This window comes from Porites lutea, chromosome 4 (genome assembly GCF_958299795.1).
Source record: "Porites lutea chromosome 4, jaPorLute2.1, whole genome shotgun sequence".
Classification (NCBI taxonomy): domain Eukaryota; kingdom Metazoa; phylum Cnidaria; class Anthozoa; order Scleractinia; family Poritidae; genus Porites; species Porites lutea.
Window position 1 is genome coordinate 5,553,364 of NC_133204.1, and position 27,448 is coordinate 5,580,811.

General features: G+C 41.3%; 1 protein-coding gene across 4 annotated transcripts in view; it reads right to left on the reverse strand.

Annotated features, from left to right (window-relative positions):
* LOC140935419 (acetyl-CoA carboxylase-like) overlaps positions 1-27,448 on the reverse strand; it is a 62,637-nt gene that overhangs the window by 1,396 nt on the left and 33,793 nt on the right. For 3 of the 4 annotated variants that reach the window (XM_073384971.1, XM_073384970.1, XM_073384969.1), the window contains 34 exons: positions 27,193-27,310; positions 20,766-20,885; positions 20,167-20,226; positions 19,722-19,763; positions 17,990-18,130; positions 16,785-16,862; positions 15,876-15,962; positions 15,577-15,645; positions 15,387-15,478; positions 14,538-14,649; positions 13,486-13,572; positions 12,532-12,600; positions 11,916-11,984; positions 11,369-11,443; positions 10,354-10,413; positions 10,046-10,117; positions 9,114-9,251; positions 8,521-8,562; positions 8,307-8,385; positions 8,059-8,156; positions 7,032-7,142; positions 6,489-6,555; positions 5,775-5,851; positions 5,159-5,279; positions 4,949-5,045; positions 4,668-4,764; positions 4,451-4,577; positions 3,427-3,613; positions 3,047-3,168; positions 2,629-2,708; positions 2,182-2,247; positions 1,967-2,067; positions 1,094-1,163; positions 712-839 (listed from right to left, as the gene is read on the reverse strand). In XM_073384971.1, the coding sequence (XP_073241072.1) occupies positions 712-839; positions 1,094-1,163; positions 1,967-2,067; positions 2,182-2,247; positions 2,629-2,708; positions 3,047-3,168; positions 3,427-3,613; positions 4,451-4,577; positions 4,668-4,764; positions 4,949-5,045; positions 5,159-5,279; positions 5,775-5,851; positions 6,489-6,555; positions 7,032-7,142; positions 8,059-8,156; positions 8,307-8,385; positions 8,521-8,562; positions 9,114-9,251; positions 10,046-10,117; positions 10,354-10,413; positions 11,369-11,443; positions 11,916-11,984; positions 12,532-12,600; positions 13,486-13,572; positions 14,538-14,649; positions 15,387-15,478; positions 15,577-15,645; positions 15,876-15,962; positions 16,785-16,862; positions 17,990-18,130; positions 19,722-19,763; positions 20,167-20,226; positions 20,766-20,885; positions 27,193-27,310 (3,159 nt within the window). Of the gene's footprint in view, positions 1-711; positions 840-1,093; positions 1,164-1,966; positions 2,068-2,181; positions 2,248-2,628; positions 2,709-3,046; positions 3,169-3,426; positions 3,614-4,450; positions 4,578-4,667; positions 4,765-4,948; positions 5,046-5,158; positions 5,280-5,774; positions 5,852-6,488; positions 6,556-7,031; positions 7,143-8,058; positions 8,157-8,306; positions 8,386-8,520; positions 8,563-9,113; positions 9,252-10,045; positions 10,118-10,353; positions 10,414-11,368; positions 11,444-11,915; positions 11,985-12,531; positions 12,601-13,485; positions 13,573-14,537; positions 14,650-15,386; positions 15,479-15,576; positions 15,646-15,875; positions 15,963-16,784; positions 16,863-17,989; positions 18,131-19,721; positions 19,764-20,166; positions 20,227-20,765; positions 20,886-27,192; positions 27,311-27,448 lie in introns of those variants that run through there. The other variant, XR_012165202.1, reaches the window with a different exon arrangement.

Below are 27,448 nucleotides of genomic sequence, written 5' to 3' on the forward strand. Positions count from 1 at the left end.
GAGTAAAGTATAACTAACTATAGTTGGAATAAAACTAAGCCTTTTACGAAGTAGGGGCAAAGTGCAACACAGTTACATTCTTGAATAAAAGACGGCTCACACCAGATATATTTTACGACGAGAAATGCCCTAGAGGAACCTCTGCTAATGGACACTGCCGTAAGAGGGGCACTTTTTCATGGTTTCAATGACAGACGAATATAACAACCTCGCTTATCTGAACACCTCTACGTAGACACTTTAAGATTGATCCCAATGGTGTGTGTCCACGTAACGTTAAATAAAACAAATTTATTTCTCATAAAAAAGGTGTTTTCTTTTCATTCGCGTAAAGATAAAATTCTCATCATGATCATCACATGACTTTCAAATTTCGCTTAATTCAATGAATAGACGAAATAAATAGTCCAAAGGACAATGAAATTACCATCATCAGCTGGAGCCTACAACCAAAAGTGTCCGTTTATTACAGGTCTTCAACAGGAGACAAGAACGACGACTTTATTCATCTAATACATCCCCGCGTTTGCTTATTGAAGTACATATTTTCACACTCAACATGGGAGTACAAAGTACGGACTATTAGTACTGTCCACCTGGCAACCGTTTTCCCAGTACAAGCTCGCTTGGTTCTATTCACAGACTTGTTATGTCAACAGAAGTAGCTACGGGGCCTTCACATATAGTCTCCACTTTGTCTGTGACACTTACGTTTTAACCTGTCTAAGGACCCAGTCTCTCCTGATCCACTTCACATTCTCGTCAATAACAGAGTGTTCTTCTTTCAACTCTTTCTCCAGCCACTCCACGACTGCCTTGTTGTCGTTCCACAGGTAGGACTTCGACAGAAGAGACAGAGATCAGTTTGAACACCTCATTCGTTTATCAAAACCTAACACCCTCTTGCACAATAGTAAGTCCAGCCTGTAAAAGCTTCTCTATATCCCCTTGTTTTATTGTGCACATCAACGGCTAACGTATTAACTTTAAACTCTTCAAAATAAATAGCCAGAAATACTATTGCAAGATTTGCCAAGCCATCACAATCTGTCCCGTTTAATTCCGATACAGCGTATTATCCTATTTAAAATACCTTGGTATTTCCATGTCCTTCCAAGAACAGTCTTTCCAGCATAGAACACAGCTGAGCACTTGAAATATCTCTGGAACACAAGAAACAGTTTAGTTAGTGTTACCTTGGCGATAATAGTCAATCCGTCTTGAGAACACACTACCTCAACAAGAAGTTGTACCATGGTGATCCTACCCTCATATGTGATCAAAATCCTTTAAGTAGTATACACCGTATGCCTATCTCCCATTCTTTACAAGCAAGGATTCCTATCAGTTTAGGGAAGTAAACATTGAAACTGATGACGTCATGGCTATTGGCTCTGTCCCGGGGATAAAATACCTGGAAGCACATCAACAGGTGTTGGGCCACGACAACATTGGCGTTAATTTTTCCTCCTAAACCAAGAAGTCTCATAGGAAAGAAACCAGAATAAAACACGCGCCCTATACTACTTTACACGATAGTCTGCAGACTAAAAATACCCTGATAAGCCCTTCTAATAGGTATTTTTCTGTCGCACAGTGCAATGCTGACGCGAAAGTCGAAGAGAGAAATAGATGACCTATTGCTGGTTTGCAAGTGACGTCACGTTTGCTATGTTGGCGGGGAAGAACAAAAGCATTTCTCTCCCCTGGGAAATAAACTCCATTGTTAGGTAAATTCTTCGAGAAAAAAGTGTCTTGTATTGACCCCCAACATGGCTGCCTTGTTGCATGGTTGTGAACCGAGAATTCCCTGCTATTCGAGACGGGACAAGAGCTTACTATTTACTCCGCTAACAGAAACCATGGAAATAACATCCTCGTGTATTCATAATGACGATGAAGATAATACATACTGTACACATCTATTAAAGAAATCTTAGCTGGGTATCAATGAAAGTATTCTTACGGGTTAGCTTTCCTGATCTTGTTCTTTGCATCTCTCGTCATTAAGATCCGCCTTAAACGCCAATAAAAGAACTGACGCGACTCCTTCCATTTGAGTACCTCCTAAAAACGATACAATCAAGAAACGTACGAGGTACCCCTCAGCATAAAAACTCACACGGGTTTCAGTTGTTATTTAAAGAAAACTGACAAAAACTTGTAACAGCAGATACTCACAGAAATAACTCCTTTCTCCTGCATACGTCCTGGGGTATCATGGAGGTCTGCAAACTCTACCGACACCTGGAAAAAAGAAACATTTGCCGACGGTTAAAATTCTTGCAGAGAAAAAAAAACGTTTACTATATACAATCCGCGTTCCATTTTTTAAGAGTTCTGGAAAATGATATTTGCTAACAAAAGGCTTCGAATGTCTAAATATATAAAAATAAGCAACATAAGACTTCTTTTACATCAGATGGAGGTAGAAATTGTGGTAAAAAAAAAAAAAAACACTTGTAGAAAAAAACAAAAACCAGCTAAAAGGGAAGCAAAGAAACGGAACACCACACACACGCATCCTACTGATTGTCTGGCCCACCTATATAAAACCGATTTATTTCTGCAAGCAGGACTAAGGCGTACCATTCAGAGCCCGCAAAGGTACAGAAAACGTTGAATTACCTGTTGATAAATGGGCGAAAGTTGCTCCTCTCTTTCCTTCTGCTGTCTTTCCAGGGTTTTGCGTTCTTTTACGGGCAATTCTAAAGTAAAAGACAATTCATAGGTCAAATAAAGGTCAGATTAAACGAGGTCCTAAAAGGTAAAAGTTGACATCCACAGAGTTATGAGAGCAAGGAAAATGGTTCCTCTCCTCAAGAGCTTTGGGAAAACGTTCAAGGGAAAGTTAAATATTGGGCTAAGGAAACCAAAAGACGCTAATTCTATCATGATTGATGATATTAAGATAAATGTTACACAACCTAAGACTAAGAATCTGACTTTCTTTAGGAAGAAGCGTTTTACTAAGAGACTTAAACAAATGAGCAACCAGACAAAAGTTGTTGACGTCATTATCAAAACCAACATGTTCGTTTAATACCTGATGACGCTAGAGCCTTTGCAATTTCCTGGCACTTGCTATCCAGTCTGTGCATGGCTTTCACCAAATCCTTGCGACGGAACTTGATTTCCACTGTACCAGCAGGTTCAAGGACTCCACCCCTAAGAAATAAACACCAGATGTAGTAAGATTACAAATCAAACCTTTTGGTTTGTCTTCTGTTCTACTAGTGGCCTAAACAATTATTTTGTTGGTGTAATCCGTATACAGCAGGACCCTTATTATAAGATCTATACAGAGGCTAGTTCGTCTTTAAACAGTTTGACAGTTTTGCTGAGTACATTTAAGAGACCATTAGACAACGAGGCTGAGCGACTGAGACCGGTCGAGCCGTCGAAAAATGAGACGCTTGTCCTTACCTACTCTCCTGGTCAGCGTACATCTCCATGGCATCAGGATTGATAGTCGGGTCCACTACAACCCAGGCCCCTCCTCTTAGCTCTCCATTTGGGAGAATGTAAATGAACACAGGCTGTTCATATTCTCTCAAAGCATCAACAATGTACGCGCCATACTTCAAAACGCTTTCGTACATGTCTTTCATTCCTGATGGTGGAACAAAAGTTATTAATTTTCGTAATTACTGAGTTTTTTTGCGACCTACTTTTACTCAGGGGCGGAATTACAAAGATATTTTGGCCCCCAGTAAAGTTAATGCTAAATTCGAGCCAATGGGGCGATAGGCTAAGAGTTCAACATTTTGCACAAATAATCAGCGTTAAAAGTTCAGTCAGAAGTGAGAGTAAAAGACTACACCCACCATTGTTAGTTTAAAATTGTCTGAAGAGATTTATTATGAGCCTAACATCATCTACATCTATGCCCTTTGTAGGTTATAAAATCAGTATTAAAATTACAGAATATTACATCTCTTATACTACTACATGAAAAATTACTGCAATTTGATTGGCTTAGAGCAGTGGTATTTCAGCTTAATTTGAAATACCTACATGTAAAAATTACAAACCTTTTGCGGGTAGTGGTATAAACAAATAATAGCATGATTTGTACGTGATATTTGGCATAAATACCACTCGTGATATTTCAAAATTGTCTCAAATTTCACTCGCCAAGCGGCTCGTGAAATTACATATAACAATTTCGAAATATTACTCGTGGTATTTATGCCGAATATCACTACAAATCATGCTATTACCTATACCCATCTGGTGTGGTCTATTAATTGATCTTGATGGGAAAAAGACGTCGAAGAAATCTCTGGCCACAATTGCTTTAAGGCTCTGAATGGCTAAAAGATTGGGGATAAGTTAAACCGCTGATTCTTAGCTTCAACGCGCACGCTTAGGAATTTTCTATTGTGTATCCCCACTCACTACTTAAATGTTAGCACAGTATCCATGTTCAGTAACGAATTCTTCTCACCTCCCGAAAAACCTCTCCAGTTTGCAAAGATCATCAGTGGCAGCTGCTCTTTGTTGAAATCATTGATGGCTTGAGCCGTTTTAAAAGCGGAGTCTGGGTACCATACTTGACCTGCCTGCGTGATTATCTACAACAAACGCAAAGCAAGTTAACGAGCGTCAATGTACCAACAACAAGGCCTTTTTAGGAATAATATGAAGGAATTATAATTTCCTACCTTGGTATCAGACTCAGGGTTTCCTGGATCAGCAGGAATAACAACTTCAACCGCTCTGGTTTCCACAGCAATCACTCCCATTGGAATACCACCCAGTCTTAGATAACAAGAAACAAGCAAACATATGAAAAAAAAAAAAGTAAAACACAAGAGATGTACTATCGGTTCGAAAACTCCTGAGTTAGAAGGAGAAAAAGCGACTAAGAAGGAATTCTATTCTCATTTAACTTTATCGGGATCTGACACTTCTTTTTGTAATATTTCGCTAAACGGGTCCCTACCTTGCACGTCCACACACAACTGTCTTCGCCCATCCATCTAATGTCTCAACAAAAGAACCGCGGTCAAAAAAGCCGTTCAGCCACACACCTTTGTTTTCTGCAAAGAAAAAAAAACTCAGTCCATGACAATCTTAGCATTACACAATGAATCAACTGCTGTGGAGTCATAACTCAAGCTATAATGATGAAAATCTAATTAGAAGTTCTTACCAGGATGTACGGTCCCGCAGATGAAATGTCGGGGATCGTGCGGCGCTTTTGGAGGAACAAAGTCCACTTCCCGGTCAACAGGATCACTGGATTCAATGATTGGCAGAGGACCGTTTCTGCACTGCAAAGAGATAGAAGCACGAATTATAAGCATATTATCCAAGTATAAACAAATAATTCAAGTTTGTGAGATGACATTTGTACATTCCTTAGTTTTTCAACGTGATTTGACACTTTCAGCAAGTTTGCTTTGATGCTTATTTCATGTTTGTTTAAGGCGAGCCTCACAGTCTTATGGTCTTCACAGTCCTTCAGTCTTACAGGTTGTGCCGCACTTATCTCGGGGAACTATGAACAAAATCGTTGTAGCCTGTTTCCTATTGGCAGTAAACCGCGATGAACAACAATTTGGCGCGTATCTGCATCTGTTACGTAAACCTCCCGTAAATCAGATTACCTCAAAACATATTCTATACCGCCTGCGCGTCATAATTAATCTACGTTATTAAATAATCACTTCAGTATTTTCGTGGCTAACCTACACCTTCTGCTGTTTTCTTGGTGGAAGACGTGAAATAGATGCGTTACATCACTTCTCAAACCTCATAGTTCTTACCTTTGGAACGTACGACAGCCACTGCATCATTGCGCAAATTCCTCCGAAATCATCCGGGACTACCATGTGCGTCACCCCTAGAATAATTACCAGCATTAAAGTTTTTAACCTCAGCTGCCACGAATATTAGGAAAAGCCTTTAATTTTTGATATTTGGTTTCGTTGTTTCAGTTAATGGATCTTACTTTGCCAAGTAAACGTCACGTTTGGTTAGTCAACGCATTGGGACGTTTTGTCTATCGTAATACGAATCGGAATTAGTAAATACTTCAGTTTCCAGATACTTTCTCAGTTAGTACGACGGGCGACTCGGAAAGAACATCTGACTTCTCCCTGCAGGAGACAAACCTATGACCTTCTGGTTACTAGTCTAGATTGCTCCACCTCTCACCTATGGGACCCCCATGGGAATTGAGGCCTTTAAAATAAGCTCACGTGAGCATATATTGCATACTGCTATGGCTGGTTTTGTTTTTTGCGACTCTCAAAGTGCAAATTGATCTTTGTTAGCCTGTTCAAGGCGTTCCAGCGTGGGGACAGCGCGAAGAGATGTGGGCACAAAAAGACAGCGAGGGCGTGGGGTAGGGGGTGAGAGCCCCTCTCCTTCTCTTCCTTCTTATTTTTCCGCGCTTTCTTACTTAGCGCCGCATTCCACTATGTGAACGCCTGGAAAAGGCTAGTTGTTCTTTGTTTAGTTGCCTATCTTCATCGTACCATTATTGTGCATAATCTGCGGTCCTCCAAGCTGAAGATTTGATGTGTACACTTGTCGACCAAGAACCTAAGCTCAAAAAGACGCGCAATAATTAGGCTAATAATCCGCTCAGTTTAACAGGTAAAAATTGTACAAGCTTGAAATAAATAGTCGTGGCTATATCATAGCATAACTGGATTACTCTCTGGTTGACAAGAGTTACTTGTGGAAAGCTATTTTCTCGATAGTGTATTACTCCCAAATCAAAGGGGTTCGAAGAGAATGAACGAGTGTTCGTGAGAGTTTAAGGAAGATGGTACGGTTCCTTTGGAAGGTCGTAGGGTCATCGCAGGTTACTTCACCACTTATAACAACGCATATCGACACAATTATGGCCTGCCCTACCATGACCTGACTTTTCTGGGGACCTTATTAAGCCATTTATTTTAACTTCCAAATCGAAGCGATACTTAAAGTAGGACAACACCCACACAGTTTAAGACTAAACGTAACAACACTTCTACTACCTACAAGCAAAACAACACGATGTTAAGTTCATTCACCTTGTTGAGAGCCCCTGCACCGGTAAGAATCAAATGTGCATTCTCAACTTGGATAACTCTCTGACCCAAACGAACCAGATACGAACCAATACCTACTGCTCGACACGTCACCTGTAATGACAAACCAAAGGGTGATTTCTCAATTTAAGTTTCACTGATAACTCCCAGGTGAGACGTTACCTTCTAAACGGCAAGAAATGCTCTAAGAGCCAAAGAACGGCCTTAGAATCTGCTAGAGCTAATGGCTTCAGTGCTTAAAGGGACTATGTATGGATATCAGATAGGATATTGCGTGACGTATTGGTTAATTTAGCGCTGAAGTTGTTACTTAATGCCTTTACACATACACAAAATGCTCCTGCAGAGTTATGAAGAGGATATTAAACAGGTAAAGCTAACCATACTACTTTTTGGCGATTTTTGTACGCACGGCATTTACAGTTGGCCCAATTTTTTCAAGCTCCATTCCATGTCCGCCCTTGTCTTCCGTGGCAACAGACGACAGGAGACAGTTTCAATTCTTAACTTTAGTCTCAACTAACAAAAGTCACCATTTTTTTATTTTTAAAAAAGATAACAAAGAGCGTGACACAGCCACTTTAAACAGATTTCAAAAGACGCTTTTTATAAAGTAACTAAGATAGTACGCGCGTTGTGATTGGTTAAAAACCTATGGGTCATTGTGCTAGTAAACTTATAGTTTACTTAAAGTTATTTTATAAAAGCAATAGACCACATTTTCTATGGGTTTACCGGCGTGATAACCACTTAGGATGTTGGGAGAACACTTGAAAAGCTTGTAAATCACTCCCCTTCGGCCCGTGATTTACAAGCTTTTCTCGTGTTCTCCCAACATCTCACGCGGGTTATCACGCCGGTAAAACCATAGAAAGTGTGGTCTCTTGCTTAAATATAACTCTAAGAAAAGTACAAAAACTGTTGAGAATTACAGTTGACCTGTTCTGACTAAACTGTGTTCAAAGTGACAAGAGGTCTATTGACTTAAAAAAATGTATAGTTTACTAACAAGACTAATTGTGACAATGTCATCATAAGCTGCAGACATTTCTCCTGCAATCATTCCAGAACCTTTCAGATTTTCCACTCCAATACCATCATCACGACCTTGAAGAACAAGCATTACGCACCAAATGAGAGAAGAAGCGCAACTTTAATCTTGTTAAAACTAAACTATCAGAAGTACAAGGGTAAATTTTGAATTATTTACAAAACTGCAAGAAACACAAGGGGAATGTAAGGTTACAATTCACTCACCAATGATATCGGTGACTTTATATCGTGACTCTCCGTCGTCTTCAATCAATTCTGCGTGCATGGAGTTAGAGGCACTTAACTGGAAGAAACAGGACACAAATGAAGCAACAAGGCAAGCACTGCAGCGGAAAAAGGCTGATTGCTTGAAGATGGGCGCACAATAGTTTCAGTGGCTGATACGGTCTGCTAGAAAGATCTTAAGAATCACTCTTACCTTTTTGAAGTCACTGGGAGTAACGTACAGGTACTTGAAACCCTATGATAACAAATGTTAAAAGAACATTAAAACCGAATCACTCACAGAATCGTCTCAGGAGCTGATGTCCTACAGAAATCATTTACAGCGTTTCAGTGAAATACACCATTCATGTTTAGCTTATGATTGCTAACAATTTGTTCAATTACACGTCTGCCTTGTCCCAAAAGACAAGAGACATAGTTAGGGTTTACAATGCCTCCAAATACTACGAACGTGTAGGGCTTATGACTCAGCATTCATGTTCAAAACAATCGTCCAGTTCTTAGGTCGGTCGACTTACCAACCAGAGGCCCTCTCTGACCAGTATATGCATTTGCAACGAAGTTGCGGATACACCCTCGTTCAAATTTGCGACCACGAAGTTGATAACTAACAACTTGGCCAGCTGCCCAGAAGTTGTGACGTGTATGTGGCTGTATCCCTTTTATAGGGCCCAAATAAGCACTTCCCAGCGAATACACTGACACTACTTTCGTTCCCATTTTTGCATTGTGGCATAAAGCATTAATTTTTAACCATAACAATCAATGAAATACTACTTATCGGACCTTCTCTGGAGCAAGAGGATCATTCCAGGCCACTTTAAAGTGATGCTTCACCTCCTCAGCCAGACCAATACGAGCTCCACTGTTGGCTGAGAGGTACAGAAATGGAAGACCTTGAGATCTCGCCAATTCAGAAGCTCTCTGAAATTACAACGATAGTAAAATCGACGTGTTAAAACAAATAATGCATCGCGCCATTAGTATTTGAGAGGTTACCTCCGCACGAATGTTAGACTGATTTTCAAAAAGGTATGAGATGAGTATCTTAGAAAACTTGACTCTTTCTTTGCCCATTCTTGTAAAAGACTATTGTATCTTTCTTCAGGAATAAAAGCGGCTCCCAAAAATAGTTTTTACAACTTTCTCTTTGAACCTCAAATAGGCTGTATCATTAGATTTTCGCTGTTGGCTTTCAACCAATGTGGACAACTGACTGTTAAAGTTGTGAATATAGATATGGGAACCATCTGCTCACTCGTAAGAAAACGTTGAATGATCTTTAAGCAGGGCTAGTTAGACCGCTCCCACACTCTTAAGAATAAAGACAGCAACTCGAGGTTCGGGTGACAAAATACAGTGATTTGTGTAAAACTATCCACCCAAGACTTGACCTCGTATCATTGGGTGTGCTCACTGAAGCGAAATGCGAGGGGCAAGCTGAAATAGAAACGCTCAAATAGGGACCTAAAAGAACGCTGATTTCAAGACGAGTCGCGCTCATCATGACACTGTTTACTTTTAAGGTCTTCGCGAAGATAGACAGCCAACAAATGGTTTCCAAAAGTCTCCGACTAAGCTAGAATTTGTAATGCTGTCTGTGAATAAAGTACATACATGTAACCGATCAAGCGAAAGGCACATTTGTCAAGTGGCGTTTGATCTAAGACACCTCGCGTGGGTGTTAGCATAAAAGATCAAACATAAATGAAGAGTACCTTGAACAGCATATCTTCTTGTGGTGCAAATGAGCCAATCATAACAGTGATGTCATTAGCTACCACAATGATCTAAAGAAGCGAACGAAAACAAACGACGTCAATCTAGCCTGCGTGTCAGGCTGAAAAAAGGGGAAGTGGGGGGAGGGCGAAAAAGCGAAGGAGAAAAGGGAGACGAAGTCCGATTACCTATCGGTACAGAAAGATACGGAAAGAAACAAGAGATAACAAAACAAAACAGATTGGATATTTTGCAGTTGAATGTAACATCTGGTGTTTGTCCAAGTTAAAACTGATGTCACGCTTACCTGTCGTCCTTTTGGGCATTCTGGTGTCACGCACTCCATTTTCCACGCTATCATGCCGATCTAAATAAACCAGAAAGAGACGTTGTATGCAAACAGACGCGTTGTATGCTTACGTGTCTTAGGCAAACGACAAATAGGGTGGAAATTGACTCAACGTAAAGCCCGACGTTTTCAGATTTGATATTAGAGAGCTTACGAAACAGGACTGGAGAGGATCGAAGACGGCAAACCTTGTGTGACAAGCGTGACAATAATTTTGTCTGAAATAAATTTTCGCCAAACTTCATTTTCCTTTACACGGATCTTTTTGTAAAGACCAGAAAATTAATTTTAATTGAAGATCACGCCAAAACACGCAAGTAATAGCTCTGTCACGTTTGTCACACAAAAGCGTTTTGCCGTCCCCTTCTTCCTGCCGTCGTGTTGCGTAAAATCGTTTACAAACCTCAGCGCCGAGTTGCTCAAAGCTGTGTTAAGATAACCTAGGATTAGTGCCAAATTAAAACTCAGAAATGAAAGCTATAGAAGTAAATTTAGTTTAATTCTTTTTTGTCTATAATTGAATGACAGGATGCTCTAAAGAGAAAAAAAAAAAAGGGAAAGAAACCCGGATTTCGGCTTTCAAACAACATGGCCCAGATTATCGTTTGCAGACATCTCGTTGCATTCCCCTCGTTGCTCAAAGCGCCATTTTGTAAACAGACGGGTGCCATCTTTATAACTAAAGTATCTCATTCAGACAAAAACTTGGGGGAGCTGATCACTTAAGAAACGAAAAGGAACCTGGGCCGAGTTAACTTTCGCAAAGACCTCTGGGACTGTTACTGGGGCCAATAGCTGAGCTGTGCGTCCTCAGTAACAATCCCAGAAGTCGTTACGACAGTTAAGTCGGCCCAGTTTCCTTCTCGTTTCTAAATGGGTCATGTGATGTGTTATTGCTTTCTGCGACCAATGAGGAAACACCTTACCAGCTCCTACATTACTGTTCTAAAGTGAAGATGTTGCCAATACTTACAGTGTTCTCTCCATGCAGTCGGTTCATTGGCATCAGTTGATCGTTCTCATCCAAAACATACTCTGTCACTTTTAGCTGAAATTGAAAACAAACAAACGAAAATTTGCCTTCAGAAGCAACTAGTAAACATTCAATCAAGACCGCTTAATCAACACTAACAATCAATACATTCTGCCTTCAAAAATGTTTTTGATGCTTGTCCATCGGAATTTGGCTTGTGCGCGTTTTGACGAGGGGGCAAGTTTACAACAATTAACAATATTTTGTATAAAGCGTGAGACGACGTTAACAACTAGACACCTCAGTACAACGGAGAAAAAAGAACAGTAATATAAATTACAGTAGAAAAAAAAAGATTTCACCGGAATTATTTAAGCAATAGCTATGAAACTAACTGTAAAAGGTAAATACCAACAGACACTGAATCAGACAATGATCAAAGGTTGTGAAAAGAAACGTTAACAAGACCATGTCAACATGATACGCAAAACATCTTAGTTTAACTAAGGTTAGGGTGATGTCAGAAAACAATGAAGATCAAGCTTACGACATCTTTGGACTGATTAAATTTTTCCTTGTGTTCGGTGCACCATTGCTTCCATTGCCTCAGAATGGCCTGAAAAATAAAAATTAACAACAACAGACACATTACGAACCCTCCAAACAGAAACGTGAATACGTCCGTGTAACAAATCGAGGTACAAAACTATGTAGAAAACATCACAAGCCGCTAGTGCTGCAATTATTTTTTAATATTATCACTGTGTTGTACACGGTAGCGTTAGTCGGTACGAACAAGTGTTGTGGTTCAGTTGTGTACTTGTTTGAACTTTGTCTGGATATGGTAAGAGGGAAAAAGGACAACAAAAATTGAATCAAGAGAGATAATTGCAGCAAGACACTAAAACATCTGTTACAGGTAAAAAGTATATTCAGGTTAAAACTTTTAACCTAGCTTGATTCTCATTTTCCTTTGTCTCCTAGTCCTCATTTTTTCATGAATTGGGAGACAAAGGAAATTGAGAATCAAACTAGGTTAAAAATTTTAACCTGAATATAATTTTGACCTGTAAGGGATCCCTTAAACAGCTTTCTTTCTTGGTAGCAATCTTTTACTATCCAGTTTTAAACAAAGCAAAGTTTTTCTTTAAACCACTTCTCACCTGTTTAAAGAGCTCGGGAAAATCGTACACGTAGGTAGTACCAAGTGATTGAGCTGCAAAGCGTTTTAGCTAAAAGACAAAATTCACCATTAATCACACTAATGAAATGACTCAAATTTTTGCGCTGCGCAAGGAAGCTTATACGGACGTGATGGGTCAACTTAACTCCCCAAAATAGGATTAAATCTAATAATAATGAACTGTCGCATCGACGTGATCGTGAGCGGAGTCTTTTAGTATACAACACTTAAGGACTTACGCTCATCTCGCCACCAAGACGTCGACTCGCCACCAACGAATAACTCTGAAATAATTGACACAGTTTAATACCTAGGAGTACTTATTTGTACGATTTTTACTGTTTCATCAAACTTATTCGAATTTAAAGTCGACCCAAATACAAATATGTCGATCCTTATTGACGATCTTTGCGTTGATAATGGCAATACTAAAAATACATGTATACTAATAGGTTCTGTGAATGTAAACTTTGACATTTGAGAGATTAAAAAACTGGCAGAAACGTTTCACAACCACTAGTTATTTCCGTTCGTGAAGGTTCAAAACAACGCTACGCTAAGTTCTATTCTTTGCGGTGATTTTGTTGGTGGCGAGATGGTTTAATGGCGAGGTGACCAGATACCCATTTAAGTTCCCTGCATTACTGTAAACTTCAAAAATAAATGCAACGCGGTGTCGCGATGGATTCCTCAAAAATAATAAAACCGGGGGAGTTAAAGATAAAGATCCTGTGAACATCCTACAAGTTTGTTTCAATGTTTCCCAAAGGGAAAGAGTTTAGGACAACGATAATCAACGATTTTTAGGCCAGCTTGTTTCGCTTTGTTTGCGAAAACCACTCGTTTTTAATTTTTCATATCCAGTGTTTAACTGCTTCTCTTTGTAAATACAACAGTAAAAAAGGATTTTAACACAATCCTTGAACGTGAATACCTGTAAATGATCTTTTGTGACGTATGGCGTGTTGACTGGAAGTCCATGGTGAGGCCCCTGTTTCTGGCCATAGGACTCGAACACCATCTGTTAAAAATTACAAAGGACCTCGCTATAGGACAACGCCACGCCAACTAAGGCTGTGTCTACACTTGCCTAGTCCCTGGGCCTCATTATTGCGCGTGGCCGATGCGTTTCGGGTCACGTGGTCCGAGCGCGTTTTCGTCTCCGAAATGCACTGACCGAGAGACGCCTTACGGGGACTAGACAACGTCCGGGTAGTACTATACCGGGTAGTTTTGCGTGTCGAAATGAAAGCTATTCGGTATTCTTGGTTTGCAACCACGTGACAAGGCGGCCATGTTGGGGGTCAAAACAAAAGAATATTTCCTCGAAGAATTTACATGAAAATAAATTTTAGTTCCCAGAGGAGAGAAATGCTTTTGTTCTTGACCACCAACATGGCCGCCGTGACGTCACGTGTAAACCAGCAATAGTATGAACACTCTGAGAGTGGCACAGAAACCTACCCGATATGTGACGATCCACTCTGAGGATCGGCGTGGCCTAGCTAATTCGCTCCGTTGCAGGAACCGTGCCGAAATCACCGTTCTCATATGTGAACCGAAGCCCTAACCAATACGGTGTTAGTACCAGCGCAAGAGCTATCCAGTATAGCCCAAACATGTTTACAAGCTGCTTAGTTAACAAAATTTACAATTGTTTCCTTCATATGAGCTGCGTACTGACTTAAGTTGATTGCAAATTTAGCGCAAATTACAAAAGATGTTGAATTTATTTGAATCCTGTGTGAAAACCTGTGTTTCAGTTTGCCGTGTCTGTATTTCTTTTAACTTTTAGAGCCTGGTTTAATCAAACATGTTTCGTTGGTGTGAATGGGAGATGCAAGACGGTTCCTGTACATGGTATATGAAAACGATTTACAGGAATTTCAATTCTAAGGGAACAGACCACGAATAATTGTTGTTGCGTGTAAAATTATATAAAGGCAGTAACTGTTCATCATTGGATGCCTAATTTTATTTTAATACCTGTCCTGTTCTTGAGTCCACTACCTCCCTGTAAATATTGAAGTCCAGGTAGTACCCAGACTCATTCGAAATAAACATACGAAGAGGAATCTTCTTTCCAGTGGGAGTGAGCCTTGAACGTTCAAATAAAATAACAGAGTTAATGTTAGCCATGCTTGTCTACTAAAAATGTGTGTATGTACGTAATTATGCTAGCGTTACGTTAGACATAAGACTCTGAGGCTTCAAACTATTTTTCTCGTACAGAAACACCATACAGAGGGCTTTTTCCATAAGTATAGAAGGACAATGTAAAGATGGTCTACTACTGACTCTTAGCATAGAAATGTTAGGTTATCTTGAAGACCGATTTACAAGTAGTTTCCTTGTAGCTATTTTAATTGTTAAAAGAGGCAACCGCATGCAACGCAGAGTTGACGAGGGTCGTGCCGTACCTTGGGTACCAAAGATCTTTTCCTCGCGTTCGGGTTCATGTCGGTCGTGTGCCGACTATAAAGCCTTACCGCAATCGGAAACCGCGCATGAAAAGTCTCTGGCACCCAAGGTAGTCGTGCCGAAAGAACAGCGAAAAATCGTAGATTTGCATTGTGAATTTCCAGAATGAAAACCACCTCCTCACCCAAGTTCCCCTCAGTCTACGATAACAATTTTTCTTCCTTCGAAATTGCTCTAATACCAGCAACATGACTTTCTTGAAAACAGTTCTGCATGCATCTATCAAGCCAAAGCAAGTTTCTCTCTAGCAAGTTTATCCAACGTCTTTTTTAGGCAAAATAGCACCTAACAGGCCTTTTAGACAAGCAGCAAGGAATTTCTTGACTGTCAAAACCAGTCTGGCGTTATTATTACCTGATCGTGACTTTCATTTCAGCTTGAAGGACACGCAGTTTCCACAATCGTCTTCCATACCGGGTAACAATATGGCGGATACTTTCCTCAATCTAAAGGGAAAAAAAAGCAACAACAACAACACCGTTGCATTTCTGTAGCATTTCTAATGAATGTTTTGAGAACATTTGAGTCGTCTTCATTTATTTACCCTGTTTGGTTCAATGATGACACAGGGACCAAAGTTCAGGAAAATGTGATTGCAGTCTGTTCTCTTGGCCTGTGAACGAATAACATCGAGTTAATAGTAATCGAAGTATCGATATCAAAGTTTATAAAGAGACAAACTGCCAATACACTCGTGGAACTAATGAACGGCGACAGCTTTCCTTGGCAATCTTGGAAAATTTCAAGGCATTTTAGCCCCACTGATATATAATCTGAGCTTGACAGATCTTCACTAAACAAAAGGTTTAACTAATAAAAAAGACAATGCATAGTGAAACTTACGGTTTCTGAAAAACAAACTTCCAGCTGATCTAGAGATTCTAGCAACTGGATCTCACTCTCCTTCTCCATGTATTCAAATGACGCCTCCTAAAAAGTAAGAGAACAGTTAGTAAGTACTTAGGGACGGACCATTATAAAACTTATGGGGGGGAGGGCGAACTGGTACAAAAAATTTTCGCGCAAGGGAAAATTAAATGAAAAAAAATTCATGTACGCCAATTAACCCTAAAAAAAATTCATGCCATGGGCTAAAAAAAATTCATACAAGGAATTTGATAACGAAAAAATATTCCTGCGGCTCGAAAATTCCCCTCCCCCACCATAACGTTTCTAATGGTCCGTCGCTTATTCTGACTCTTCACCGACAAGAGACATCTATTCAGTGCGAGTAAGTAATTAAGGATTAGCCATTCAGTCACCTGATGTAGATGTATACATTAATTGTAACAAAAACTACAACTTAAAAGGTTCTTGGAGTGGCAAAGAAAAACCACTACAAACCCACCCTGGGGTTGAAGCCAACTCAGTGAAAAAAGCGTGGAAATTTATTTATAATCCAACGTGGCACTACATCCTGGCGGCCGGAAAAGGTTTAACAGACGTATACAACACTATATAAAACTACACAGCACGCCGAAATAAAACAAAAGGTATAAGAAAAATAAAATGCCGGTAAGTGAAAGTAGACTGACCGATGTATAATGAGAAAAATTTGCCGCCAACAAAATCTAAATAGCCTGTAAACGTCCTATGACAATTCACGCAGCCCTAGACCGTGCATCTTCATACGTTCTCATATGTTTCGATCGTCAGAAATTAATGTTTTTACATTCAAGCTTAGAGTTCCCATAATCCACCTAAAGAAGGCATAAACAGGTATCCAAAAGACATCGTGGAAATTAATGTCACCTTGGTGATGAAATCCGAATGTCGCACAATGCTTCTGATAAAAAACCTGTAGTCAGTCACTTCTGAATGTGCCGAAACCTGAAGAAACGAGGAAAAAAAATAATATTAAACTTCTAGGTTGCACATTACGGAATCGTTAAAGTTTTTTATCGTCTTTTGGTGAGATAGTTAATTAGTTTGCCACAAAAAAGACCATTATTCAGGGACCGCGGAGGGGGAGGGGCTGGTAGGGCCGCGGCCCCACCATTTTTTTGCGCCCCCGCCCCCACTTCTAGCGCTAAAAAGAAAAATAACAATAGTACAAGTTTTTTTCCGTCTATATTCCGCTATATTCTCTGTATTTTCTTTAATTTCAAACGCCAGGCATTTTGTGGGGCTCCTGTGCTTTTCGCGGTAATTGTGCCCTGGGGCCGACTTGCCCCTTGATCAAACGCCATGCCTTGGCCACCCCTTCGCTTCGTTCGGCAGCGTGTTTTGTACTTCCAGCTCCGGCAGAGTTTTTTTTTGGTCAGATTTATCAGACGAAATAAAGAAAATTACTAGCTTTTTCAGGCCAAACGAAGCTGAGTAGTTGTTTTGAGTTGATAAAAGTTTTATATTTTGTCTTTCTCCTTTCGAATCAATGAAATATTCGATGGCAAGAAGAATTACATTACTTGAACGGTGAACACTAAACGGCCATAGTTAGAAATTTTTGAGATCACTTCAGTGTAGTATTTTCTATACTAAAATTGTAATCGCGTCTTTTCTTGCATTGAATCTGAACTGACCGTGTATGTTGGTCGTTTATTGAAATAGTATTTTCAATTTGTCAGCCCTCCCACTTTTCACCTTGCTCCGCGGTCCCTGTTATTTGTCCGCCAATGTTTTAAGATCAAAGTACCTATGACAAACCACTCTTCGCGTCTATTTCTCGCGACATGGCCCATGAGGCGTTGCGCGACATGGCCCATGAGGATCGTTATTTAAGCTATATTCAAACTATACCGAACAGCTTTTCGTGCCGACACGAAAAGCTATCTGATATGTGACTCTCGAGATAGGCGCGGGGCAGCTTCGCTTCCTTACAGAAATCGCACCGAAATCACCGTTCTTATGGGTGAAGAGAAGGTCTTCGTGCCGGGACAAAAGCTGTGCCGTATTGTGTGAACAGAGCATTAGAAGAATCCATACGGAACATGTAACAACAACTACAAGGAACTTACCTTTTTGGCAGAGCCAAGGTACAGATGAATGTTGTGATTCGTGGTTGGTATTGTCTCCAGATCGAAGTTTCTTAGGCGGTTCATTTCCAACTGGAAAGCAAGCGCAGGCTCCAAATGACGATAAATGGAATCCTCTTCAAACTGGAAACAAAGGAAAAACATAAGCAGAGATCAACTTTACACGAACACAATTTCACCTTACGGGAAGAATTCACTTAAAGCAGTAAAGCTGCGTTTAAACACAGGCAATCCAAGCCCGTGTGCATTTATAAGCTTACCTTAGCTTACTGTGGAGAAAAGACACAAAATAAACTTACTGTTGTCCCATTTTGAGACTCCTATTTAAAAAAAGAAAGTTCGACAACACGTCAAACTCATGTAATTTTAATTCTAAATTATAACTCTAACCTGTATGGCAAATGCTATTGTGTGAAGTTCGTGTCAAGATGGCTTATACAACAGAATAGAAACAAGACTGAACTAATGGCAACGCATACTGACGTTCGAATATTGGAGTGAAATTTAAAGCCAAAGGAGCTGTGTCACGAAATTTATCGAATTCTTACAGCAGGAACTGCCACCAAATTGAGTGCATGGAACGTAGCAGAGGCACCCAACGACAATATTCGGAAAATATCTGTTCGGAAGACGATTTGTGATCTAGAATTTTCGGAACATTTGTTGTTAAATTTCTTGCCCGCCTCTCCTAGGATTTTCGAACAGCTAAAAAATGGTATAATTGCCCACTTTTAACGGATTTTTACCCTTAAAAGGTCACCTCGAATTTTCGGGAGCCTATATTCTGGCTGAAATTTTCGAAAGGTAAGTTTTGATCCCTATAATCTTCGGATCACTAGACTTTCAGCTAGGTAATCCGAACAGATGAAAAATTTCTTGGGGATAAAAATATGCCTATATCTACCGTACTAAAATACGTTTAACAATGCTATGTTTAAGTGGTTTTGAACTATCTTCTCGTTGGGTGCCCCTGACGTAGAAAAACCGCTCAAAACATGACAAGAAAGTATAAAGAACGCAGCAATAAATACAAAAGAAGGCAAGGATGAACAAACTTGAAGCAAATTACAACTAATTGCCATTGTGGGTTTTTTTAACACTTGTTAGCCTAACAGTTTCGCAAAGTTCATTTTTACTGTTTGTTACGTTTGATATCATGCTTAACAGGCAAATTTGTTGGACAATAACCTGTGATTTTGTTAAGGGAGCTTAAGCAACGATGGCGGCGATGGTAACGAGAACGGCAAAAAAGCAATAGGTTTAGATTGGCATGACAATAACTCTGCACTTGCGTCACGCTTTTTTGTACATTTCTTTGCCGTCGCTGCACGATCACAACGTGAAAGTGCCAAATTTCACATTTTGTCGAGGACGTGAACACAAGACAACTTCTTTTTCTTTTCCTGAACTTTGATACAAAAAATTTGCCAACATTTGAAAAATTGAACGAGATGGAATAAGCGCGATAAAGTTTGAAGCAGCGCGAATTCACTTTGTAAGTGACGTTTTCGTAGCCGTCGCCGTCGCCGTCGTTGTTCCTTAACGTCCCTATTTAAATGTAATTTATTCTCTCTCGTCCCATAACCCATAAGGAAGCTTAATTGGCAATATAAACAAAAAGAACCACACAGCCGTGACAAAGCCCCTTTACGTTACGAAATAGAGGAACTGCTCATTTCTCCAGCAGCTTACTAAAAACAGGTGTAATACTTACATCATCTCGCGCTCGGAAAGTGAAATACCACGGGAGCATACCCTGCGGAAGAAATTATTGCTCAGTGGTTTTCTATACAAATCCTTGACAATTTTGAAATGTTTTCATTTTCGTAAAAATCTCTCCCTAACGCATTTGAGGGCTCAAGTTTTCTGTTATGAACAAAAGAAAACTTGAGACCTGTAATTTTCAAGGATTTGTATGCTCTTTCAGTTCCTGCTAAAATCATTTTACAAAAACGAATTGTTTTCGTGTTTTTAGAAAAGGAAGTTGATCACATGACCAATTATTGCAAAGTGCCTAACGTTTTTACGATCGCGAAACAATCTCTCCTTTAAGCTGTTATTGAACTGACAGAGATGTTGTTGTATCAAACATGATACAAGAAATGGATGTTAATTAATTTTAATCTCCAAAACCTCCAAATCAGTGTTACCGGCCATACCTTGCAATCGCTCATCAAGTAAGTTATTCTTCTTATCCCCTTGTCCTTAAGAATCTCTTTCTGAAACGACAAAGGAAGAAAAGAAACACTACAGCACTGCACACAGTGACTGGTCTACAACAATCGACTAAGGGCACACAAAAACAATATTTTTCTTTCCGAGGTCCTGTGAATATGGCAGCAAAAAAAGAGAAAAAATTGACATGTGTGACTTTCCTGTGCATGATTGCACTCAGGAACAAAACGTTAGCATAATTTGCTTACATCGTTCGACAATACAAATGGCCGTCTCGGTCGAGAAAGATTGTTGAGATTCAGAAATTTTGTTCCCGAGAAATATAAAGTGAAAGACCATGTTTCTAATACTAAACTAGAAAAAGGCGATCATTATTACATCCAAACACGGCATAAGAATCTTTTTTCCCATTATAAGCTTATTCTAAGAAAACTTTAAGAAAAAATGTCCCGAAAAGCGCTCGAAAATACAAACGAAATGTGCTCATGCCCCCTGGGCATCCTATAATACTCCTTAAATCCAATTAATTCAATATGGCCGCCGTATCGGTAAAAAGGTCTATTGATATAGACCAGCGCATTACCTTGGACTGCGTAAACTCGTACACCATCTTGCGACAGATTTGCACATCTTTGCAGTTCTTTTCGATTTTCAAGGCGACATTAATAATGTGAACCGGCTCTTCTTCCTTTGCAGCGTCAGGCTAAAGAGAGAAAGAAAACATATAAACGCAAATCTGAATTTACTTCGCTCAATACGGAAGAAGATTCAGAATGGTATTTGGCATAAGTTACCTAGGATGTAGCTAAGGAAAAGCTAAGCAGGCTTTCTTCATTACTTAAACCTAGGACTTTTACTCAACTACACCTTTGAAATTACCCATGGTTTTGTTTTCCAGGGCAATTTGAATCATGGTTGGGTCAGCTGGTGAAATAAGAAGGCAGCCGGCTCTTAGGGACAGCTCTGAGTTGAAAGCTTCCGTACAACATAAAACTCCTCCTAAGATGGCTGCTGGGAAACGACCTGATCCACAAATCTGCCTGGATGGCAACATAAGTTTCGGAAAAAACGAAAGGTGTTTTTTTAGTGGGGACTAAAATATTCTATCTTCTTCTTCGAGACGATCTCGAATTGACGAATTTCGTTATATTAAAATTCCTACTTGGCTGCGAGGATTGGGGGAATAAAACAAGAGGAATAACTTCAGCGATGACTGAATAACTAAATTTTTTGCTCAATTCATTGTAATCACCAATTATTATAGGCAAATTAGAAATGGCAAATTCCCCCAACGTTGGGAGCCACGTATCAGAATTTTTAATACAATAAACTTGTTCTATTGCTTATTAAGAAATTTGCGAGTGTATTTGAGAGTGCAGTGGGGCAACGTTAATTGCCTGTTTCAGTGTGTGAACCAATTAGAAAAGTGGGCGTCGGACGGTACGTATAGGCAAAACGAAAATAGAGCCAGCTGCTCTAGGTTTGGTTTCCTCTAACATAACGTACGTGCCATTAAACCTTTTGATTTTAGACTGAGCTATAGTGAGACGATTAGTCATGCTAACCTCGGCATCTATAGACGAAATCCTATGCTGTTACCATTCAAATAAAACCTCTTCAGCAGTACTTTCACATGAAACTATTCATTCAGTATGTTGTTGTAACTTCTGAGTCTATGGACGAGATACTATGGTGTTACCATTCAAATAAACCTCTTCAGCAGTACTTTCACATGGAACTATTCATTCAGTTGCCACCGTCGTCACCGTTGTCACTGTTGTCATCGTTGTCTCCGTTGTCACTGTCGTCATGGTTGTCACTGTTGTCACCGTTGTCACCGTTATAACCGTTGTCACTGTTGTCACTGTTGTCACCGTTGTCACCGTGGTCACTGTTGTCACTGTTGTCATCGTTTTCACTGTTGTCACCGTTGTCACCGTTGTCACTGTTCTCATCGTTGTCACCGTTGTCACCGTTGCCACTGTTGTCACCGTTGTCACTGTTGTCACCGTGGTCATCGTTGTCAGTGTTGTCACCGTTGTCACTGTTGTCACCGTTGTCATCGTTGTCACTGTTGTCACCGTTGTCATTGTTGTCACTGTTGTCATCGTTGTCACTGTTGTCACCGTTGTCACTGTTGTCACCGTTGTCACCGTTGTCATTGTTGTCACTGTTGTCATCGTTGTCACCGTTGTCACTGTTGTCACTGTTGTCACCGTGGTAATCGTTGTCCGTGTTGTCACCCTTGTCACTGTTGTCACCGTGGTCATCCTTGTCAGTGTTGTCACTGTTGTCACTGTTGTCATCGTTGTCACCGTTGTCACTGTTGTCACCGTCATCACCGTTGTCACTCTTGTCACCGTTGTCACTGTTGTCACTGTTGTCACCGTTGTCACTGTTGTCACTGTTGTCATCGTTGTCACCGTTGTCACTGTTGTCACTGTTGTCAACGTTGTCACCGTTGTCACCAATGTCACTGTTGTCACTGTTGTCACTGTTGTCACCGTGGTCATCCTTGTCAGTGTCGTCACCGTTGTCACTGTTGTCACTGTTGTCATCCTTGTCAGTGTTGTCACTGTTGTCATCATTGTCACTGTGTCACCGTTGTCACTGTTGTCACCGTCATCACCGTTGTCACTGTTGTCACCGTTGTCACTGTTGTCACTGTTGTCACTGTTGTCACCGTTGTCACCGTCATCACCGTTGTCACTGTTGTCACTGTTGTCACTGTTGTCAACGTTGTAACAGTTGTCACCAATGTCACTGTTGTCATCGTTGTCACTGTTGTCACTGTTGTCACCGTGGTCATCCTTGTCAGTGTTGTCAGTGTTGTCACTGTTGTCACCGTTGTCAGTGTTGTCACCGTGGTCATCGTTGTCAGTGTTGTCACCGTTGTCACTGTTGTCACTGTTGTCATCGTGGTCATCGTTGTCAGCCTTGTCACTGTTGTCACTGTTGTCACTGTTGTCATCGTTGTCACTGTTGTCACCGTTGTCACTGTTGTCATCGTTGTCACCGTTGTCAATGTTGTCATCGTTGTCCCTGTTGTCACTGTTGTCACTGTTGTCACCGTTGTCACTGTTGTCACCGTCATCACCGTTGTCACTGTTGTCACCGTTGTCAACGTTGTCACCGTTGTCACTGTTGTCACTGTTATCACCGTTGTCACCGTCATCACCGTTGTCACTGTTGTCACGGTTCTCAACGTTGTAACCGTTGTCACCGTTGTCACCAATGTCACTGTTGTCATCGTTGTCACTGTTGTCACTGTTGTCACCGTTGTCACGGTTGTCACGGTTGTCACTGTTGTCACCGTTGTCACTGTTGTCACTGTTCTCACCGTTGTCACCGTCATCACCGTTGTCACTGTTGTCACTGTTGTCACCGTTCTCAACGTTGTCCCGTTGTCACTGTTGTCACTATTGTCACTGTTGTCACCGTTGTCACCGTCATCACCGTTGTCACTGTTATCACCGTTGTCACCGATGTCACCGTTGTCACCGTGGTCATCGTTGTCACCGTTGTCACTGTTGTCACTATGTGACCCTTGTCACTTTTGTCAGTGTTGTCACCATTGTCACTGTTGTCACCGATGTCACTGTTGTCACTGTTGTCACTGTTGTCACCGTTGTCACTGTTGTCAACGTTGTAACCGTTGTCACCAATATTACTGTTGTCATCTTTGTCACTGTTGTCACCGTGGTCATCCTTGTCAGTGTTGTCACCGTTGTCACTGTTGTCATCGTTGTCACTGTTGTCACCGTTGTCACTGTTATCACCGTTGTCACCGATGTCACCGTTGTCACCGTGGTCATCGTTGTCACCGTTGTCACTGTTGTCACTATGTGACCCTTGTCACTTTTGTCAGTGTTGTCACCATTGTCACTGTTGTCACCGATGTCACCGTTGTCACTGTTGCCACTGTTTTGATCGTTGTCACTGTTGTCGCCAGTGTCACCGTTGTCACCGTTGTCACTGTTGTCACCATTGTGATCGTTGTCACTGTTCTCACCGTTGTCACTGTTGTCACTGTTGTCACAGTTGTCACCGTGGTCATCGTTGTCATTGTTGTCACCGTTGTCACTGTTGTCACTGTTGTCACCGTTGTCACCATTGTCACTGTTGTCACCGTTGTCACTGTTGCCACTATGTGACCCTCGTCACTGTTGTCAGTGTTGTCACCGTGGTCATCGTTGTCAGTGTTGTCACCGTTGTCACCGTTGTCACTGTTGTCACTGTTGTCACCGTGGTCATCGTTGTCAGCCTTGTCACCGTTGTCACTGTTGTCACTGTTGTCATCGTTGTCACTGTTGTCACCATGGTCATCGTTGTCAGTGTTGTCACCGTTGTCACTGTTGTCACCGTGGTCATCATTGTGAGCCTTGTCACCGTTGTCACTGTTGTCACCGTTGTCACTGTTGTCACTGTTGTCACCGTTGTCATCGTTGTCACTGTTGTCACCGTTGTCATTGTGGTCACCGTTGTCACCGTTGTAACTGTTGTCACTGCTGTGATCGTTGTCACTGTTGTCACTGTTGTCACCGTCGTCACTCTTTTCACCGTTGTCACTGTTGTCACTGTTGTGATCGTTGTCACCGTTGTCACTGTTGTCACTGTTGTCACCGTTGTCACCGTTGTCACTGTTGTCACCCTTGTCACTGTTGTCACTATGTGACCCTTGTCACTGTTGTCAGTGTTGTCACTGTTGTCACCGTTATCATTGTTGTCACTGTTGTGATCGTTCTCACTGTTCTCACTGTTGTCACCGTTGTCTCTGTTGTCACCGTTGTCACAGTGGTCACCGTTGTCACTGTTGTCACCGTTGTAACTGTTGTCACCGTTGGCACTGTTGTCACTGTTGTCACCGTTGTCATCGTTGTCACTGTTGTCACTGTTGTCATTGTTGTCACCGTTGTAACTGTTGTCACTGCTGTGATCGTTGTCACTGTTCTCACTGTTGTCACCGTCGTCACTCTTTTCACCGTTGTCACTGTTGTCACTGTTGTCACGGGGTTCACTGTTGTCACTGTTGTGATCGTTGTCACCGTTGTCACTGTTGTCACTGTTGTCACCCTTGTCACTGTTGTCACCCTTGTCACTGTTGTTACTGTTGTTTCACTGTTGTCATTGTTGTCACTGTTGTCAGCGTTGTCACTGTTGTCACCGTTGTAAGTGTTGTCAGTTAGATAGACAGACAGACAGACAGATAGATAGATGTTGTCACCGTTGTCATCGTTGTCACTGTTGTCACCGTTATCACTGTTGTCACTGTGTCACCGTTGTCACTGTTGTCACCGTTGTCACTGTTGTCACCGTTGTCACTGTTATCATCGTTGTCACTGTTGTCACCATAGTCATCGTTGTCAGTGTTGTCACCGTTGTCACTGTTGTCACTGTTTTCACTGTTGTCACCGTGGTCATCATTGTCAGCCTTGTCACCGTTGTCACTGTTGTCACCGTTATCATTGTTGTTACTGTTGTGATCGGTCTCACTGTTCTCACTGTTGTCTCTATTGTCACCGTTGTCACCGTTGTCACAGTGGTCACCGTTGTCACTGTTGTCACCGTTGTCATCGTTGTCACTGTTGTCACCGTTGTCATTGTTGTCACCGTTGTCACCGTTGTAACTGTTGTCACTGCTGTGATCGTTGTCACTGTTGTCACTGTTGTCACCGTCGTCACTCTTTTCACCGTTGTCACTGTTGTCACTGTTGTGATCGTTGTCACTGTTGTCACCGTTGTCACTGTTGTCACCGTTGTCACTGTTGTCACCCTTGTCACTGTTGTCACCATTGTGATCGTTGTCACTGTTGTCACTATGTGACCCTTGTCACTGTTGTCAGTGTTGTCACTGTTGTCACTGTTGTGATCGTTCTCACTGTTCTCACTGTTGTCACCGTTGTCTCTGTTGTCACCGTTGTCACCGTTGTCACAGTGGTCACCGTTGTCACTGTTGTCACTGTTGTCACCGTTGTCATCGTTGTCACTGTTGTCACCGTTGTCACTGTTGTCATTGTTGTCACCGTTGTAACTGTTGTCACTGCTGTGATCGTTGTCACGGTTCTCACTGTTGTCACCGTCGTCACTCTTTTCACCGTTGTCACTGTTGTCACGGGGTTCACTGTTGTCACTGTTGTGATCGTTGTCACCGTTGTCACTGTTGTCACTGTTGTCACCGTTGTCACTGTTGTCACCCTTGTCACTGTTGTCACCATTGTGATCGTTGGCACTGTTCTCACCGTTGTCACTGTTGTCACTGTTGTCACAGTTGTCACCGTGGTCATCGTTGTCAGTGCTGTCACCGTTGTCACTGTTGTCACTGTTGTAATCGTTGTCACTGTTGTCACCGTTGTCACCATTGTCACCGTTGTCACTGTTGTCACCGTTGTAACCGTTGTTACTGTTGTTTCACTGTTGTCATTGTTGTCACTGTTGTCAGCGTTGTCACCGTTGTAAGTGTTGTCAGTTAGATAGACAGACAGACAGACAGATAGATAGATGTTGTCACCGTTGTCATCGTTGTCACTGTTGTCACCGTTATCACTGTTGTCACTGTGTCACCGTTGTCACTGTTGTCACCGTTGTCACCGTTGTCACTGTTGTCACCGTTGTCACTGCTGTCACCGTTGTCACTGTTGTCACCGTTGTCACTCTGGTCACTGTTGTCACCGTTGTCACTGTTGTCAGCGTTGTCACTGCTGTCACTGTTGTCACCGTTGTCACCTGTAACTTCTGAGTCTATGGACGAGATCCTATGGTGTTACCATTCAACTGAAACCTCTTCAGTGGTACTTTCACATAGAACTATTCATTCAGTATGCAGTTGTAACTTCTGAGTCTGTGGACGAGATGCTATGGTGTAACCATTTAAAAGACGCCTCTTCGGGAGAAGATTTGCATGGTACAATTTGTCTTAGGATTTTACAGTTAAGATAGTTGGAATTTTGAAAACTGTCTACATTGCTGACCATAAGGACTCAAAGGGTTGATCCATGCACCGTTCTACTTACTTCTGTTTTATTTTCCATTTCCCAAAGAGGATCTAGGCCAATCCTTCGTGACGTCGGTGATGGAGAAAGGTTCTCAGGGGTTGCTGGTTCAAAACGGTTCATTATTTCATCAAAATTTCTGAAACAAAGTGTTGCAAAATAAACTAAACTTTACACGAAATCACACTCATCCTGGGTAAAATTACTGAACTTTCTTTGACTCGAGAAGGATGGGAAGAGAGTAGTTACTGAAACATCGGCAAGGATTTACGATCAA